We start from the raw sequence: 19,683 nt of genomic DNA, 5'->3' as shown, positions 1-19,683 counted from the left end.
ACAAACCAGTATAATCGACAACTCCAGGACCTCCCACCGTGCTTTTGCCACCAATCTCGTGGCCCTGGATTGTTACTCCTTGTTGCTTTTCCAGTGTCCCTTTTTTTACTCTGCTGTCAAAGCTCAAGCTCCCCCCCTACATGTGTGGAGCTTTCCTCTTGCTCCATTTTCCCTCTGCTCATCTCTCTTTACCCACCTTTGGCACCCTTGGAGTGGCCTCTCATTCCTTGCCAGCAAGAAATTCCACCACAGCCTCAAACCAAACCATTCTTCCCCTGTCCCCCGCCCCCACCACGTACCTTGGTGGCCAGTAACCTTGTCAGGTAGATCTCAGAAACCATCTTGCTGCCTCGGTCACCCTCTTTTTGGTCCCCATGCTCATGGTTCTTGACCAGGTGCCACATCTTGACGCCGCTCTCCAGGTCGGGGGTGATCATGGGGGTGCGCGAGCGGAGGCTGTCGGGGCTGCCCGTGTAGCGGATCATGTTTTCTGCAGAGACAGAGATCCAGGGGTCTCCATGTGTCTCAGTAGCTCTTGGGGCTGGGATTTTCAGGAAACATGCTGGTGGCGTGCCACCAAATGCATTTTTCAAAGCGTTTTTTGTGAGTGATTGGCTCGGCAAAGGCAAACGATGGCACCAAGGCAGGTGTGATGTCAATGTCTACACTATTAAATTAAATGAGGTTCGAACACTGATTTCTAGTTGTCCCCAGGCTTTATCTCTTATCATATTCCCTGGCAAGTGGTACTGTCAGCGTCAGACACTTCCCAGGACTGGTTCAGGGGATAGCCCCAGCTCCTTATGGTAACCAGTTCCTTATGTGACTGGTTTTTCCCATATTTTTTATCCATACCCTTGACATGCTGCTTGACATAAAAATATTGATGTCTCTATATGAGATCTCTTATTTAGCTTCTCATCCCCAGATTTAGAAGGAGCTGCCTCCCCTCCCTCCCTTGGCATCAAAGCAAACAAACAACTCCTGCCCAGCCATCCTCCTCACTCCCTGCTCCAAAATCTTGTTTTGACAGAAAAAAGCCAGAACCCCAGGTGGACCCCCACAAATTTCCTCTCCAAGAATACTCTTAGCTTCCAAATTTTGCCTCTCTTTGCTTCTGAGTGATAGCACAAGGCATTCCCCTCTCCCTGACCTTCCAGCAATGTTGCCTTTTCCAACCATAATTATCAGAAGTGTTGCACCTTTCTGTAGCAAGATCTGAATCAGCCTCATTAATGCATTACCAATCTCTACATGTTAATTATCAGATGGAATATCCTTTTTCTCTCTGGATGCTGTTTTCTTAATTGCAATTAACAATCACTTTTTGACCCACCACATCTTCTCCTCCCCCTGCCTCCTTCCCCATTCCCTCCTCCTGAAAAATCAAATGGCAAAAGAATTAAAGAAATCCAACAGAAATTAACCCCCCTCAAGTCTTCCTTTCTAAAGGTCACTGTGTCTTTCAGTATTTGCAACAACATGGCAAAGAGGATGAATATTAATAAGGCCTCATAGATCATTTATGTCCTTGGAGAAAGTGGAAGGGGGCACCTCTGGACATTGAGTAACTGCACTTTCCCTTAAGATAAAGGGAGTAAGAAGGATTGGAGATGCTTTCATAAACTAAAAATATTAATAAAGTGATATGACAGCAGCATTCAGGTTGGAGGGGGGGTTGCAGCACTCTGGTTGTACATTGGGGATGTTTTGTTTTGCTGTCCCGCATCACCTTAGTGAGACACGGCCTGGATGCAACTCTACTGCAGGGGAGGAAGCTGTGGGAGGGGGTGGGTGACACTCAGGAGGTCCCTGTTTGGCTCTGCAGAGAAGTTTCCACCCGGTGTCCCTTTCTCAGCTGTGCCACTCTCAGCTGTCTCATGGGGATGGTGGGAACAGCAATCCACTGCCTCGAGATCTGCTGGTAAAGACGTCAAACTCTAAGAGTGACATTTAGTGACCTGAGAGGGAGGCAGTTAATTTTACAGACTCCTCCTTTCATTAATGAGGGAGGAGATCTTCCCAAGAGCAATCCACTTGGATCAACAGCTTGAACAAAATGCCAGAGTTTTTAGATAGATAAATCCTCTCCCCCTGCCTCATTTCACCAACTAATCATCTGCCCATCAATTTCCCTGCTGGTGCTCAGAGTCTTGTGACCACTCTGACACTTGGGATCTCTTCCCAGTGCTCTCCCAGTCCATCCCAGTACACAAACCCTTACCATACTTGCTGGCTGACGTCCGGGACACCGTGGAGTTGTTGACTGCATTGTAGGCAGTGACTTGCTTGGAGACCAAAGCCACCACAGATCCATCTGGAACCTGCAGAAAAAAAAAGGGACTTGGTCAATAAACCCCTGAAAAGTGGCTGAGGACCATGCCCAGGGCAGCAGGAGCTGCAAATCAGTGTCACTGTAGGCAGGGCACAGTTTGCCCTCAATTTCTTTCTTCAGTGAGTTGGTCTAGTCCCTAATAAAAAAGGGACAAAGTCTGCTGTTACACAGCCAGAATCCTGCACTTGGACAAAGAGACAACTGGTGACAAACAGATTCTGCTCCATTCAGGCCCTGATTCAAAGCCCAGTGACGACAATGTGAGTCACGGAGTGGTTTAGGTTGGAAAAGGCCTTTAAGATCATCAAGTTCAACCATTAACTCAGCACCACTGTGTTCACCACTAAACCAGGTCCCCAAGGGCCACATCCAGAGGCCTTTTAAACACTTTCAGAGATGGTTTTTGCATTAACCTCAGTAAATTTGACAACAGGTTCATCCCAGGGAAGCTCTTAGGCAGAGCAGGAGCATGAGAATAATAAGATCATCTGAGCTACTTCAAATAGGCTTGGCTAGACCATTAGGATAATAAAACCAATGTGAAATGTTCCATTCCTTCCTCCTGGAGTGCAAGGGATATCTGGGTGCCTGGTTCAAAAATTCCTGTTGACATTTTCCACTTTGATCCTGTCAGCCTCTCACCCTTCCATCTGACAAATGCACTGCTGGACTGAAGGGACTGCCACAACTTCTTTCTCTTTGTGGTGTCAGAGGGTCTCAGATGTGGAAAAGCAGCAGGTTTGGAGTGGCTGATGTCCAGGATGTCATGGGACAGTGTTTTGAGGGACCACAGGGCTTTTTTAAAGGAGCCAGACCTTCCATTTCTGCAGCAAGGCAAATCATGTGGGTCCCGTATCAGAAATGTTAACAAGCCAGTGGCTCAAAAGAGCCATATCAGGAACATCTGTGATAAATAAGACATCATAAAAAGGAGATGAGTAAAAAAACCCGCTGCTAACGACATCTAACTCTTGTCTGTATAATAATAATAATAATAATAATAATAATTAGCACTTGCATGGTGTTTTTCATCTTCAAAGCACTGCAAAGGCTAATTAAATAGCCCCTTGGCTATCATGGAAGGCAATTATTGGCTCTTTGTAGTTTTAGCCGCACACCACAGATGGGGAAACTGAGGCAAAGGGAATCTCGGTGTCTGTCCCAGCATGCTCCATGTCAGCCTTCAGGACAGCCAGGAAAATGATGTTTCCTGAGGACCTGGCCCAGCTCATCATACAGCTGGGAGCTCGTTGCCTGAAGCAAAAAAAAACATGGAAAAAGCACAGAGAGGGAAGAAAATTATGCCTGGTTTGTTGGTGAAATAAAGCAGGAAACATCCTTGCTCTGTGTGGAAAAAATAATCATCAAAATCAGCCAGCAATGCTTCAGTCGACCTGAAGTAAAAAGTTTTGTTTCCTTTTCAAATTATTGCTTGCTGCCTCCTCAGCTCAGCCCTTAAGTGACAAGAGAAAATAATCTTGTTATGAAACAGAGATTGCTGAGGTGTGATGGAGAAAATGACAAAATCGTCAGCGTCGGATTAAACTTAATGAGGTCTTTTTTTTGTTGTTTTATTTTTTTTTCCAAGGGACAAGCTTTTGACCAAAACTCCATTTTTTTCTTTAAATCTACTGCTTCTGTAAGATATTTTCAGACATTTTTAACCTTCTCTTATGGATTTCCAGGTCGTGCAGAGATGAAGGGAAGCAGAGCAGGTCCCCTGAAACCCTGAAAGCAGGGGTTCCTTGCAATGACAACTCCACTACACCATGGTCTCCAGCCATGCTGTTTTCCACCTCCTTTTCCCAGTCACCAAGCCTCCCTCTTTCCATTTTTCTCTCTTCCATCCTTCTGAACTCTGCTTGCATTAAAAGACCACAGATACACTGGAAAAAGGGACACGGAAGGCCTTGGGTTTGTCTGTCTACATGAGAAATGTTAGCTCGTGTCGTCCTCATCTCCTCTTCACCACCTTCACTCACCAGAGATGTCTTTTGAGAGACAAAGAAGATTTTTTTTCTGCCCTTGGCTTCATCTCTAGCCTTGTTCAGGATAATTTGGACAAGGACAGTGGGACAGCAGGGATGTGCTCAACATGGGGGTTCTGCCCAGTTATTGCCCACTCAACCATTCTTTAGGTCTGCATCTTAGAATGATAAAATCACGGAATTATTAAGGTTGGAAATGACCTTTAAGAGTATCAAGCCCAACTGTTCACCCAGCACAGCCAAGGCCACCACTAACCCATGTCCCCAGCTGCCACATCCACAAGTTTTTTGAACACATCCAGGAGTGCTGATTCTACCACTTCCCTGGGCAAGAGAATAATATTTTCCTTTCTATTTTGTCAGAAAGAAGATCTAACACCTACCCACCCTCTCCCACAGTCACCTGGTAGTGTGCCAGCGTGTTGAGTCTCTTCCAGTCATTCTCTATCTTGGTGGTGATGTCCTCATCCTGAAGGATCATCCTCGCCCCGCTCGCCTGCCGCCACTCTGCAAGGAAAACGGGGACAAATGAGACAGGGACACGGTCCTGGCAATCCCTGTGCCCAGAATCCACACGGACACATGTGTGGGCACATCACTCATCACCTCTACACCCTGATTACTCACAGTGCTTAACTTTTAATTTACTCACAGTTCTGCTCATGCTCCAACATGGCTGTTTCCAAGACCAGACTGTCCTTGCCATCACCATGGGACAGGAGCAAATGTTCCAGGGAGAGAAATCCTGGTCCTCTCTCCTTTGGCAGCACAGACAGAGCTTTCAGTGCTGCCTGAGATCCGTGTCCCTGCCAGGACCCAGCCCAGAGAGGGCTCCCCTGGGCACAGCAGTGTCTGGTTTGGCACAGAGCCTGTGCTGGGCTCAGCTCATGCACCTTGGTGCTCCCAAAATGCTTCTTGCATCTCAAATCCACTGATGCAGAGCAGGAAGCCCTTAGGTACAGGCATAGCGATGCCTACAGATTTTTGCTTTTTATATATTTTTCATATGTTTGTAGCTCTGTAGTTCCATAGTTACATAGCTCCTAGGATTTTTCCTACCCTTCCTTTTAGATTTTAGGATGATAAGCTAAGCTTCTAACACATTCCTGAAATACTCTTCAGTTTTATTTTCAAGAAGAGGACCTACAAGAAGAACATTTTGTTTTCCATCCAGAATCTGAGAAGACACAACAAGAAATGGGGCAAAGAAGCCCTGGACCAACTCCAACGGGGCAGTACCCAGGGAAAAATTACCTAACCAACCGCTCTTCTAATTGGCCAATGTCTGTTAGATATGATAATTTGCTAAACTTATAAAAACTGTAGAAATACAAAACCGAGTGTAACCATGACCACTGGAACACCTGGAAGCTTCCAGATAAAGTCTGCTTTTTATTTTAGTATTTTAACACTGTTGCAAGAGTTTTTCCCTTTTGATATTAGGCAACAATAGCAGAGGCACAATGGCAGGAAAAGCCAGGGACAGATCCAACCTGGGCTCCGCGGAGGATGTAGTTTTTACAAGCCTTCAGCACCTGCCTGTGGGCAGAAGGGCTCCTGCTTCTGCCACTTCTCCAGCCTCAACCCTGAGTGATGAATTCGTGCAGCACTGGAGCAGCCCCTCCCTTCTCAGGATACCATTTTTTGCTCAAATCTTGAAGAACACTCCATAAAATCATTAATGGTGAAAAAGACTTCTAAGATCATGGAGTCTTGAGAAGGATTGCCCCAGCTTTCCTCGCAGAGGACTCACAGACTTGCCTAAAGCAAGGGAAACATAACCATGGCCAAAGGGAGAGAAATGCTCTGTCAGGGAAAGCTGTGCCTTCATCACAGGCAACCTGGAGCATTCAAAGCTCTCCTCTTGGTTGTCACGTTTCAGTCACGGTGACCCAACCAAACACAGCTTAGCCAGAACCACAGCAAAAAGTCCATTCATTTGCAGGAGTTAATTAAAATGAACTCTTGGATATGGAGACATCACCTGCCACCCTTGCTTGTTTTTCCTGATATAAAAATGCAAGGACCGTTGCAAATTTCTTTTGGTTTCAGCACTTTTCTTATCACATAATTAAAATGCAATGGGAAAGCTGCACTTGCCTTTATTATTCATTTAAATTAGCAGGAAGAGGTCAGCAGCTGTGTTTATTGCTGGGTGTTGCTTTGGCTGGAGATACTCAGGGTGAGCAAAGGTTGTGTTGGCTGAGCACTGATCCTGAACTGCCCTTCATCTACTCCAGCTCCTCAGATCCTCACCTACATCACCCTTGTGGAGTCTGAGGATGATGCTCTCTGCTCATTCCCACCTGGACCAGATTCCTGGGATCTAACTGGTCCCAGAAACTGCTTAGAATAGCAAACAATGCTGAAGTTTGGGCTGGGATGGGAAATGGTGCTCTTAGAAAGTGCCCCACTCAATGCCAAAGGCAATTCTGCTGTCACAGAACGGCTCTTGTTGCCTTCCTCGTGGTCTCTTGGGGAGAGTGTCACTCTGACCTGTCCCCTTCGTGGCTCTGCATGTTCCTGTGGTTCTTTCCTCTGCTGGCTCATCTTTGGAGAGACATACACTCATGTTTTGGGAGGGATGCACGGGTTCTTGGTGTCACACTGGGCTCTGGTTTGAGGGTGAGCACAGCTTCTCTCGTTCTGGGCTTTATTTGTATTCAAGGGCTGGACAAGGTGCTCAGAGCAGATTTCCCTCTGCTCCAGGGACATCCTGAGATGTGCCCTCAAGCCTTTTGTGTTCCTGCAGAGACATAGGGCATTCCTGAGCCCTTTCCCTTGGCCTTCCTGCAGCGAGGAGCTGCGTGAGGAAGAGTCAGGGCCAGTCTGACTGCACAAGACAAGGAGGAAAACCTTCAGGGCAGGCTTAGAGTTTCCATTTTCAGTTTTGCAGCCTGATTTCCCTGCCCAAACACAAATCACTTCACCTCTGATACTTCACTGTGCACCTGAGCTCTGACACAGAAAGGACCCTCAGTTGTCCCCAACTCTTCCTGGTCTCACTGCTCCCCTTCTCCGTGAGCTCAGGGGGTCACAGAAGGATCTGCAGGGAAATGCAAAGGGAATGGGAAGGGAAAAGGTGACCCTGCCATCCATCTTCACAGCACTAAGTGAACCTTGTCAGCTTTGTCCTCGCTGGCAGCACCCTGTCCCCTCTCTGCTCAGATCTGAGCACTCCTCTGAGCCGGCACAAAGGACAGACACACTCCAATCCAATTTGTTACACTTCCACCTTCCAGAGAGAGGGAGGAGAGGGAGAGTGAGGTAAAAATCCCATTAACTTTATCAAGCCTTCCAATCAGGAGCAGTGGTAAATGCAAACTCAGGAGACAGCTGCTGTGAAACCTTTATATTTCATTCAGCAGATAGTGTATCTTTTTATTGCACGCAGGAATTACTTCTTCTTTGCCTTTTTTTTTTTTCCTCCTTTTTTTTAAGAAACAACCTTTCTGTTCAACTTAACTGGGAAAAAGGAAATTCCAGGGGCCTTTGACAAAGAGGTGCTTTTTTGAGCTGCAGCAATGCCTGGCTAGGCAGTGACTCTATGGGGAGATGGAAGGTGGGGAGATGTCACCCTGCACCTCAAATCCTATAGAAAATGTTACACCTCCCTCGTGCCTTCCCTCTGATCCAGATCTAGGAAGAGACAAGAAACTCAGCTCTGTTTCTGGGGTGGAGAGAGGGTCACCTGTGCTGGGAATAAAAGTTCATCTCAGAACATGGAGCTGAAAGATGCCTGGGAAATATTTGTATGGAGTGAAGCACAGAATAACAAAATTCTTTGGGTGGGAAGGGATCTTAAAGATCATCCAGTGCCACCCCTACCATGGGCAGGGACACCTTCCACTATCCCAGGTTGCTCCAAGCCCCATCCAACCTGGCCTTGGACACTTCCAGGGATCCAGGGGCAGCCACAGCTTCTCTGGGCACCCTGTGCCAGGGCCTCATCATCCTCTGAGTAAATAATTTTGTCTTAAAATTTAATCTAAAACTCCCCTCTTTCCCTTTAAAGCCATTTTCCTTTGTCCTGGTATTCCAGGCCCTTGTCCAAAGTCCCTCTCCAGCTCTCTTAGAGCCCCTTCAAGCGCTGGAAGGTGCTCTAAAGACTCTCTGGAGTCTTGTCCAGGCTGGGCACCCCCAGCTCTCCCAGCCTATCTTCAGGAGACACACATGCAAACTGTCTTACCCTATATGTACTAAAGTTAGACCCAGTTTAAATGTTTCCAGCTTAAATGAACCCCACAACCCAGCACTGCAGGGCTGGTGAGGTGGTGAAATCTCACCTGACACGGCCCACAGTGAACCTGAGACAGCATCACTTGAGTGCAAGCCAAGCCAGCAGCTCCCACCACCTCAGCACCACCTTTCAAAAATCATCTGAGACCCAGGGAAGAGCAAATGCCTCAGCATGAAGCCAAATTCCTGTTTTGTGATCCTCACACCTTTATGCTTTCCCAAAGATGGGGTGTTTCATGTGTGGAGAGATCTTTTAAAAATGATAATAACAAAAATCGCCACCGTGGAAAGAAGTCTTTACTTACAGGGCTGCAATTTGGGGGTTTGGACTAAAATGTAACCTCAGGGTGTTCAAAATAAGGGCTTTTAGCTGACAACCCCCCTCCAGGAGTTGCCTGGGCAACTGCCAAACATTGTGACATCTGCGACACACACAAGTCCCTCTGCCTGCAGCTACCCTGCATTTAACAGCTCAAAACAGCTCATTAGCTTGTTTCCTTTCTGCCGTGTGCCCAATCTGGCCTGAGTGTGGACAGAAAGCCCAGAAAATGGTGATGGGAGCAGGAAATGATGCTGCTGTTTGAAAGCCACGGGTTTCAAGGCCAGGTTGCAGCCATCTGCTCTGCCCTGCTCTGCTCCAGCCCCTCTGCAGCCCTGAGCACCCAGCCCAGGGCAGGCTGATCCTGAGAGCTCAGTGATGATTCCTGAGGGCCAGCAGTGCTTTCTGCTCTCCCTTGCTGCCCTCAGTGCCTCTGAAGGATGCCAGGTGCCAACGAGCATCTTTTCCTTGTGGAAAAGCTTGGGATGGAGCTGTGGCTGGGTGTGTGGATCCTCTTCCTGCTTCAGCCATGCCAGCCCCGCTCCTCCCACCGTGTTATCTGCATTGCTGTTGGTGAGACTCTTCTGCTGGATAAGGGGTTTGTATTTGTATTTTAATTGTTTTTCCCCCCAACTGCATCATCAGTGCTCCTGGCCAGAGCTGCTCATTAGCCAGTCTGTTGTCACTGTGGCCAAGCCTGTCCTCTGAGGGGTGCACATGTTCATACCAACTTTCTGGAACTTTCTGGTCCTCAGCAGCACTCAGGAGGTCATAGAATCACAGAATGGGTTGGATGGGAAGGGATCTTAAAGTTCCAACCCCTTGCCATGGACACCTTCCACCAGACCAGGTTGCTTCCAGCCCTGTCCAGTCTGGTCTGGAAGAGGTCAGTATTTCTTAGAACAGCAGCAATTCTGGATGCAGAACTGTCAGGCTCCAGCTGGGACCCTGCACACACAAACTTCTCGTTCTCAGAACTACAGTAGAATCCAATTTATCCCTGTATTTACAATATGCAGGTAAAATTCCTGCATCTCATTATGGGCACCTCCTTCATCTTCTCAGCAGAATGAACACTTCCCAGTTGCGCCCAGTCTGAGATCTGAAGGAACTGGGCTGTGAGGTCAGGAGATGTGGCTGTGAACCCCACTTCTCTGCTCTGCTGTGCCTTGGCACCCTGCCCTGCCTTCCTCATGCTCACCCCACCTCTCACCACTCCCCTGCCGACTCACAGCAGCTCCAGAGCCATCGTGGGTCTTTTCTGGATGATGTACATGATCTGTTCTTTACTGCTGCTGGTTTTGGCAGCTTGTTTCATTATTCTAACTGCTTCTCATGAGCAGTTTCTGTCAGGAACTCCTCCCTCCCCTACACATACACGCACTCAGACACTTAACTTTAATCCCTGACCTCTCATTCCTGCCTTCATTATTGCTGTGAATTGTTTCTTGGCCTCGGTCCACTCCTTCTCCTTTTGGTTCCTCTACAGCTTAGCTGGTTTTATAGACTCCATCATTTTCCAGCCCAGTCTCTTTCACTGAAGGTCACTGAGAGCAAATTCTGGCAGATTCAGCCACAGGGGAGTCCCCAGCCCTCCACCAGACACCTCAGCAATGCCCTGAGTAGATTTTTCTACAGTTTTTCTTAGTGGTGGTACCACACCTGCCCAAATTCAGACACCCTCTCCTCCCAGCATCCTCACTCCAGGTATCCTTTTTCCAGGGGTCTTTGACAAGAGAAAAAGAATAGTCCTACTCGTGCTTTTTCCAGAACCTTGTCCAAGATGAATTCCGTGGGCAGAAAAGCAGGGTACTGGTCTTTTTAAGTCCTCAGGGCCAGAGGTTTCCTAAACCAGGAGCATAAACATCAACATAATGTCCTCTCTGCCCTGTCACTGTCCCTCCTCGGCCTTGCAGAGGGTCTGGAGTGATGCCTTAGGTTTTAACTTCTGTAGTTTTCAAATCCTGTACTGCCTAGTGTGTTACTCTGAAGTTTCTTGTGGCCTGTTAGCTGCTGTTCTCTCATGCTGGTTAGACATAAAAAGCCACTTTAGGTTTGCTCTCCAAGGACACCTAGATTGTTCCAGGCCCCAAAATATGTAAACTAAGACCTCTGAAGGGGAGGGAAATCTTGGGGTAGTTACATCATCAACTTTGTAATTGGAGAATTGATCCTGATATACAAATGGACCAAACTTATAAAAGAGTGAAGAACTCGTGACCCAGGGTCCAGCTTGGGTGTAGCCTCTTGGCTCCCCGGGGAGGCCCTTCAATAAATACCTACCTTTATTCCCTTATTCTTTTCTAGTCTCTGTTTTTAGGTGGCCCTGCCCCAGCAAAGTGTCTGGATGGAGTTTGGCCATCTCCCCCCTGCCCTTTTCCCCCCTGGCTGGGAGCAATCTCCTACCCAGGTCCATGTCAGCAGCTTTGGGCCGGTGGGAGCAGGGCACGTTCTTGAAGATGGCATCGAGGATCTTCTCCTTGACCTGTGTGATGGTGTCGCAGTTCAGGATCTTCACTGGGATCTCGGGGCTGTTCACGTTGTCGGGGTTCACACAGCTCAGCACCTGAGAGAGAGGCACCACACATTTCGCAGCGGCACAGGAACCCTCTGGCTGTCCCTCTTGTAGTGTTTGCATCCTACAAGAGGGATGTAGGGTGCAAGAGTGGGAAAAATGGGTGCCAAGAGTATTCCCTCCCTCAAGAGGGCACAGAGATGTGGTTTCACATGGGGGTATCTTCATTTTGCTTAATCATGGAGTCACAGAAGGATTTGGGTTGGAAGGGACCTCAAAGGTCACCTCATTCCACCCCTGCCATGGGCAGGGACACCTTCCACTATCCTGATGCCTTTTCCTGGTCTTAAAATCAAGAGTCAAACACGGTTAGAAGGGGAAAAGGGATTTTACCTTGGTATTTATTTTAAGGATCCTTAGGTGCGCACGTCCAGGTCATATGCATCGAAATGCACCCCGCAAAAAATGCCCATCCCAAGAGATTGGGTATATCATTATAGGTGTTACTAATTAGCATTTCTATCAAAGATTCCCCAATGAGAGGCTCGAGTGAGCCCCCCTCCCCAAGGAGCCTTCCCCTGGATGGTTCTATCTTGGTTTACAGAATGTGTTCTGGAGAGGACCTTGGGGTCTGGGGCACACTGATCCCTAGCTACAAAGCTTCTAAGACGTTCGGTCTCCTGGCTGAACAAACAAGTCCAAGCATGTAGGCAAAAAGAACTAAGAATACAGAAGTTGTAAAAAGGTATAACAGGGGTATAAAAGAAAAGGCAAAAGTCGTCATGGCATCACTCCCAGCCTGCTCCAAGCCCCATCCAGCCTGGCCTTGGACACTCCCAGGGATGGGGCAGCCACAGCTTTTCTGGACAATCTGTGCCAGGCCCTCACCACCCTCACAAGGAAGAATTTCTTTTTAATAACAGAAAACCCATGAACACCAGCTGAGGTCCTGGTGCTTTCAGTAAAAAATGCTCATTGAGATGTCAAGGTGACCTAGTTCAGGAGTGGCCTCCTTGCATTGCTACCTGGTTTTGATAATTCCAATGAAAAGCCTTAAGTTTGTCCATCTGCACACCATGGAACTGAGCAGAGCCTTCTCAAAGGAATGTTATTAATCTGAAATGCAGGGCTTCTTAAAAAGTGAAACACAAACCAACATCAACTTTTGCTTTCACATACAGAAGAAAATCCGCCCAGATGGAGAGGCCTCTCTTTTCTCAGAAGGAAAATTTAATTTTCTCCACTCTGTCCAAGAGTAAATGCAAAGCATGTGGTGAGAAGGGATACCTAAACACAGAGTATTTAACAGCAATGTCCCTGCTAACCCTTGGCTGTGTCTCTGTTGACCATTTCTGGTTGCAGAAGTGTGAGGTCTATAAAGTTTTATAAACTTAGCACACCTTTGCACTTGAAAGCGGTGTTCACTGATGCTCCAGGCTGTGCATGGTCATTAAATGTTCCTGTGGCACTTTTACAAGTGCAGATATGTTGGTTTTGGTGCCCTAGACAAATTTTAACTTGACCAAAATTCCCTTCTGTAGCATGCAAGAGGTGCTGGACTCTCCACCACCTTCCATCTTCACCTCCTAAAATGCAGTGGGAACCCAAAAACGGGGTGAAATCCTATCAGTCGAATTACACACTCCCTCACCAGGCTCCTTTTGGTGATGTTATGCTCAACTAAGAGGAACTTGTGAAGATACTGCTTACAAAGAGCTCTGTGATCTTGCTGGATGAAAGGGGAGATGTAAACAGGAGATATTGATTAGCTCATAATGCTATTATTTATATGTCACTTCCAGAAGTATTGAAAAAGCATCAATTCAGATAGTAATAATGGCACAGATTTACAGTTCTGGGGCATCTTTCATCTTGAAGGATCACAGAATTGTACATAAAAGGCACTGTTGAAATGAATCCAGTGTTGAAGGTCATCAGTTGGTGTTGCCCTCTGCAGTCCTCCTGGGTTATGCCCATTCCCAGCCCACAGAAACCTCTTCCTCTGCAAACTCCTTGAGTACATCCAGAAAATCCCACCTGATTGCTGAGAGCCCATACTGGTGTTTAGTTTATGGTTGGACTCAATGATCTTAAAGATGTTTACCAGCTTAAACTATTCTATTCCACAGCTGTAGGGAAATGGAGCAATGATGGCAGCCTGGGACAGCTCTTTGGGGGCACACCTGGTTCTGGGGACCAAGTTACTCTTCAGGTTACTCTCTCAGTGGTCTGAGCTCAGCTAAAATGAGCTGGTGCTAGTCAGGGCAAGCTCTGTGGTGTGATAAATCTCTGGGACAAACAGCTGGATTTTGGCTCAGTCCCCCACAGAAGGCACTTGGTGTTCTCTAAAATGATCTGACCTGCCCTGCCAGGCCAACACCTGGTGCAGAAGACCCAACATCTCCTGCAGGTGCTGACCAGTGTCCCCCACACCAGAACTCACCATCCGGCTGGAAGGTGACAATGGTGATTGGCTCTTGGTTATCCTTGAATTTCACAGAGTGCCAGCTTTAGAAGGTGTCAGGAAAACTCTGCCTGAGTGAACCACGTTCATTCACACCCTGACTACATCAATCCTTTCCTCTTCTCCAGCTCAGCTGGAAGAAGACGGAGCAGGGAAGGCAATTTTTCAAAGGGCTATTCTTGTGTTTCAAGCACAGATGGGGCAGTTGGTCACTGCTGAAAAATCCTAAACTCCTGTGTGTTCATTACAACGACTGTCAAGGGTCTCCCTCCAACATTTTAGGGAATTCAAACACCAGTTATGGAAGCCAATCCCATTCCCAGAGCACTGTGGCGTTGGCATATATTCCCCAGGCTTTACACCATCTTTCCATTGGAGTTTTCCAAGCTGTTCTCATGTGGAGCATGAAACTTTTCTCTGTACTCATAACAAACAAGCCAGAGAACAAATCCCACTGCTCCTGCAGTGCTGCTCAGAGACTTCAACACAGTCTTTGATGTCAGCTGGTGGGGAAGAGACCCCATGATGGCCTGGGTTGTAGTCCTACAGGACCGGTCACTCTGAGGGAAGTTTTGTGATGTTGATCCCCTACACAGTCACTGGTGCTGATCCATCACCCACCACCTTCCTTTGGGCTTCAGGGTCACTCAAGGATGTGGCTATTTTGGTACTGAGAGGACACCAGCACTCGGCACTGCTGTTTTGTCACTCACTGAGGTCTTTGTCCTACCAGTTGTGGGGTCATCATGGCAAGGAATGGGAATGGGAGCTCAGAGAAATAATCTCCGAGCCCTGCTCTCCCCCTGACTCTGTGTGACCTTGGGATATCTCATTTCTCTGGATTTGTGTTTATTGACCTTTTACTCCATCCTTGGGCTTTTTTTTATCTGCCAGCCCTCCCAGCCATGAGCTGTCTCTGAGTGTCTGTGTACATGCAAAGCTTGGCTCAGCTAAACCCAGATCTCCACTACAGATTAGTGGCATTTAAATTATAAAGGCACAGTTTGTGATCACTCACATGGTGACCCTGGTTCTGAGTTTAAATGGTTTTTCCTGAGACCAGAACATCTCTACAGTTCCTGTCCCAGGGACAGAAATCCTTCTCTCCCTTCCAGATTAGGCTGGAAAGTTCCATGGGGTTTTCATACAGTGAGGTTTGGTGGAGAAAAAGGAGAAAGACCCCAAAAAAAGCCAAGCATAGGAAAGCCTTCTGAGAATTATAGAATTGTAGAATGGGTTAGGTTGGAAGGAACTTTAAAAATCATCTCATTCCAACCCCCTGCCATGGGCAGGGACACCTTCCACTGTCCCAGGGTGCTCCAAGCTCCGTCCAAGCTGGCCTTGAACACTTCCAGGGATCCAGGGGCAGCCACAGCTTCTCTGGGCACCCTGTGCCAGGGCCTCCCCATTCTCACAGGGAAGAATTTTTTTCTAATTTCTGATCTAAACATACTCTCTTTCAGTTTGAAGGCATTCCCTCTTGTCCTGTCACTCCAGGCCTCTGTAAATAGTCTCTCTCCATTTTTCTGTGGGAATTCCCATATTACAAACACTGAATCAGTTCTTGATTTATTTCATTACTCTATATTTTTAATAAAAGATGTCAGGCACCTCAAGCAAGGTAGAGGAAGGACAAAATAAAACAGAAATAAAGAGAAACAGAAATGAAGAACAATCCTATTCATATTCTGCTTCTTCTTAATCTCCTTCGCCAGAGCCGATCTCTGTAAATCTGCTGAGATTCCTATCGGGATATATTTGTCTGCTCTTGAGATGTAAGAGAGAGAGCTGATTGTCATCAAACAGCACAAAGCCAGCGGAGGAGAGCTTTGTTCAGCCTGATGTATAATTACTACCCTTTGCTGGCTGCTTTAGATCAAGCCTAAAAGGATCGGGGGGATTTCCTTCGGTGAAAGTGATCACTCTGTGGCTGCATTTTTTCTCCTTTCTGCTCATTTTCTCCATGTGTGATCAGTCCTCTGAATTTTTAGACTGCCACATGCAATAGCAGAGAAGCACCATGCTGCCAATTTAGTAGGAAAGTCATGTTTTTAATATGCAAAATAAAGCTGTGGCCTTCTTTAAGAATTAAGTCCATCCCCTTGTCAGACTTGGATTCAGTCGAAGCTCAGCTCTAGACTGGAGTTAAAGAACACAAAAGGGCATTTCTAGCATCAGCCCACCTGAGCTAAAGTCTAAGACAGGTTAAGGTCTAAGACTTGGAACTAAATGATCTCTAGCTACCCCTCCAACCCAAACCATCCCATGATTCTGGGATTGGACTCAGCTCTCAGAGGTATCTGGAGCTAAGTGAAATGAATGTCCCTAGTTTGAAAGTGCAAATAAAATAATGTGATCCATTTAGAGCATCTTCTGACTGTCCTAAAATTTGGGATTTGCTGAGAATAAAGATGAGAAATAGAAAAATTACAAAGATCATTGGAGGCTTAGAAAGTGCTCTTCACCCAGCAGAGACTTAGAAGCTCAGTGGATTTAATGCACCCAGGAAAGAAGGAAGGCCCACAAACACACTAAGAAGAGATATCTAATGCTCTTTAATTGATGCTCTTTAATCAAGTGGGAAGAGGGTGTAATCTCAGAGCGGAAGCTAAAGCTGCACATATGCAACGTGTATCTTGCACCATGCAGACAGTTCCATTTTGAGGCAAATGGCTCAGTGACAGGGATTTTTTTTCCCCTTGAAATCTTTAAATCAAGTTCCTTTTCCTTTGACTTGTGCTTTCTCAAGAGGGAGGGCTGCACCAGCTCTAGAGCTGACCTAATAGGTCCCTGCACTGTGTACCTCTAACTGTTTCTTGATGCTGAAATCCTCATTGGAGAAACACATATTTAATTTTAATAATCAGCCTTCAGCAGCATTTCCCTGCTGGGATACAGGAATAAATCATCCCAGAGGGTCAATCACTGGCTTCTGCTCTCTAAATCCCCTTTAGCCAGAAGATTCTGGACAAGCCCATGGGAAGAGGTGCCCAGAGCGCTCACCAGGGTCTTGTAGTCAATCTGCTGTCGGATGAGCTTGTCCTCACTCAGCGAGTACCGGGCCTCCCCTGTGATGGAGTCGATGGGCCCCTTCTCCATCTGCTGCTTGATGGCACAGAAAAGGGAGAAGAGAGGTTCTCCAGCACACTCCTGCAGGGATGAAAGGTAACCATGAGGTGAAACTAGAGGACAGAACTGAGAATCCAACCTGGGTATCCCAGTGACTGCCTTGGTTTGCCATCCCAAATCACTCATGATGGATACATCAATGGGAACCAGCCCATTCCAATAGCACAGGATCAGAGGTGACCCTCCACTTCCCCAGAGTACAACCAGCCCTTGGGCATATGGTGTGACCCTTGGGCATGGTCCTGTGCAGGGCTGGGAGTTGGACTCGATGATCCTTGTGGGTCCCTTCCAGCTCAGGATATTCTGTGACTCTGTGGGTGTCCTGTCATGGGACAAAGGTGTCGTTGTTCCCTGGCAATGCTGGGTTTGTTCGAGTGGTTGCCACCAGGCCAGAGCTTTGCCCTGAAGCAGGTGGTGGGATAGGTCCCTGACGACCTGGAAGCAGGTTTTAAATGCAGATGGATGGCTGGTGCCCCACCCTGGGTGTCTGGTTGGAGTCCACAGACTCCCTGAGCACTCTCATGCTGAAGGCAGATGTGTTCCTGGACCTGTGTGGTGGTGACAGATGTGTGGGGCCCAGCACAGGACAGCAACTAGCAGCCCCAGGCAGGCACAGCAAAGCTCATCTGTCCCTAATTACTCCTCATCATTCCCACTCACTGCTGTCCTCTTCTGACACTTTTCATCCCTTGCTGCCCTCCCTCAGTTCCATGCTGCCCAACTCTCTGCTCCTGCCTCCCTTCCCCTTCGTCCCTTCCTTCTTTCTCCCCTCCTTGCCCTCTCCTCTTGTGTCCCAACTCAAGGAGCGAGGTCATTTTCCTCTGGTATAAATCCCAGTGAAAACAAGTTAAAAATCGGAAGCAAAGTGGCGCCTTTTTCAGTCCCTACACCTGTCTCCCACTTAATTAGCTTATCTGCCAGCAGCATATTGCTTCTGTGTGCCTGTCTCCTGCCCTTATCAGGCCTCTGTTCAGGCTAAGGCAAGAAGACAAGTAGCTGAGTGGGGTGAAAAAAGCCTATTACAAAAGCAGCTCTTTAGAGAGTCACCTCCTTATATCCTTTCCTTTCAGCTGAAAGCGGGGATCTGATACTGAAGTCACTGAAATTACCTTCCAGGGACCTTCAAAACTTTCCCCTGTGCTCATCCTTGAACTGGTCGTGCCTGAGGAAGGCTCAGGGGGATTGGGTTTTATTTGTAAAGCCTTGAATTGCCAGGCAGAGGTGGTTATTCTGTCCAAATGAGGATGTGAGGTGGGAGGATATTTAGCAGCTGCAGTGGGAGTGGGGGAGAGGTGCAGAGCTCAGCTCCTTCCAAAAAGGCTGGCCCTGAGCTTGGTGCCTTGGCAATTGAGATTCTTGAGGCTCAATGTGGGTCCCCAAGGGGAAATTGGATCCCCCAGCAGTCAGTGGCAGGGCCTAAAGACTGAAAGACTTTTTTAACTGCACAAACCCCAAGGAGACCTTCCAGGAGGAATGAGAGAGCTCAGGGAGTGCCTCAAATTCTTCCACTCAAGTTCTTTCACACAGCTTTGCTCACGAGCGTCCTTCCACTCCTCCTGGGGCTGGGTCTCATTTCTGCCTTTGAGCTGGGGTGGAAGGAGATCTCACTCCACTGTGCACTGAAAATACGGGTCACCACATGATGGAGACCTCAGTCTGCTGGTAAAAGGACAGCATTTTCCACACAGGTCTCAGTCAGGCTCTGAAATCCTCCCCATTTTGGCACTGACCCTTAGATCCCACCTCTCTACAAGGGAGAGACCAACAGGCTGCCTCTCTAACGAAGCATCCTTCTTTGTTCTTCCTGGGTCAGAAAACAGCCCATCTCCTATTAGGCAGTGACCTCCTTCCAGAGGCAAAAGAAAAAGCCTTTAACTTTATATCTGGCAAGTTTTCACCCCAACTGAACCTCACCAAGAAGAAATGCATGAAAGCAGCAGTTTTTCCAGGCATGCTGCTCCTCTTACCTTGAGGAACTTGTAGAGGAGGAAGGTGAACCAGTTGGTGAGCATTTTCTCAGCCACAGACTCTGTCCTAAAGTTGACCAGGGAGAAAAAAGCAAATTGGAAATGTGTTAGTCATGCTGGTCCTACCAAAATACTGTCCTTGTCTATCTTCCTGCCCAGTGGGAAATCTGGCGTGGCACCATCAGGATTTAGCACATCTTAAGTTCCCTGTTTCAGTTTCGGATTTAGGAAACCTGCAGGAAAGTCCTTGCTGCCCTGCTGATTCTCTTGTGACTACAAGTCGCTTTTTGTCTGTTTTCAGTTTCTCCAACAACTAAAAGGAGTTGACGACATTTGAGGGAATCTTCTCCAAAGAGCTCGGAGGGGATAAATCCATCAAATCTGAGGAGCTCAGAGCGAGGCCATATGTCAAGTATGCTGTATAAATACTCAGGAGAGACAGATCTAAGTCTCCAGGGAACGGTTATCTGGCACTGCCTATCTCCCTGGCATTTGGGAGTGATTATTCTCCTCAATGTGTCAATGTGGCACATACACGGAGCTCATCCTTTTGCCCTTGAGCACGCTGTCCTCAATCGAAGAAAAATCCATCTCGAGGCTTCAGGGTGAGCTTCTCCTACAGAAACACTGACTCGGACCTGTAAATATGGTGTGGGCATCAGGAACATGGGATAAACCTGTGCTGGCTCCACTACATGCACTGACTGGAGAAAAACCAAGAGAAACC

At 47.5% G+C, this 19,683-nt stretch overlaps 1 protein-coding gene across 3 annotated transcripts in view; it reads right to left on the bottom strand.

Annotated features, from left to right (window-relative positions):
• The window catches only part of PLXNA4 (plexin A4), a 424,984-nt gene that overhangs the window by 23,375 nt on the left and 381,926 nt on the right, over window positions 1-19,683 (bottom strand). For all 3 annotated transcript variants that reach the window (XM_042052316.1, XM_042052297.1, XM_042052307.1), the window contains exons 23-28: window positions 18,957-19,023; window positions 16,864-17,010; window positions 11,288-11,447; window positions 4,727-4,830; window positions 2,225-2,324; window positions 300-490 (exon numbers count right to left, since the gene is read on the bottom strand). In XM_042052316.1, the coding sequence (XP_041908250.1) occupies window positions 300-490; window positions 2,225-2,324; window positions 4,727-4,830; window positions 11,288-11,447; window positions 16,864-17,010; window positions 18,957-19,023 (769 nt within the window). The remainder of the gene's footprint in view (window positions 1-299; window positions 491-2,224; window positions 2,325-4,726; window positions 4,831-11,287; window positions 11,448-16,863; window positions 17,011-18,956; window positions 19,024-19,683) is intronic.

The sequence above is a fragment of the Corvus kubaryi genome, unplaced genomic scaffold (genome assembly GCF_017639235.1).
Source record: "Corvus kubaryi isolate FWS band 111438036 unplaced genomic scaffold, C.kubaryi_AGA036_p1.0 135, whole genome shotgun sequence".
In the NCBI taxonomy this organism is placed as follows: Eukaryota; Metazoa; Chordata; class Aves; order Passeriformes; family Corvidae; genus Corvus; species Corvus kubaryi.
Note: the sequence above shows the minus strand (reverse complement) of the source record. Positions and strands in the feature narration are given on the sequence as shown.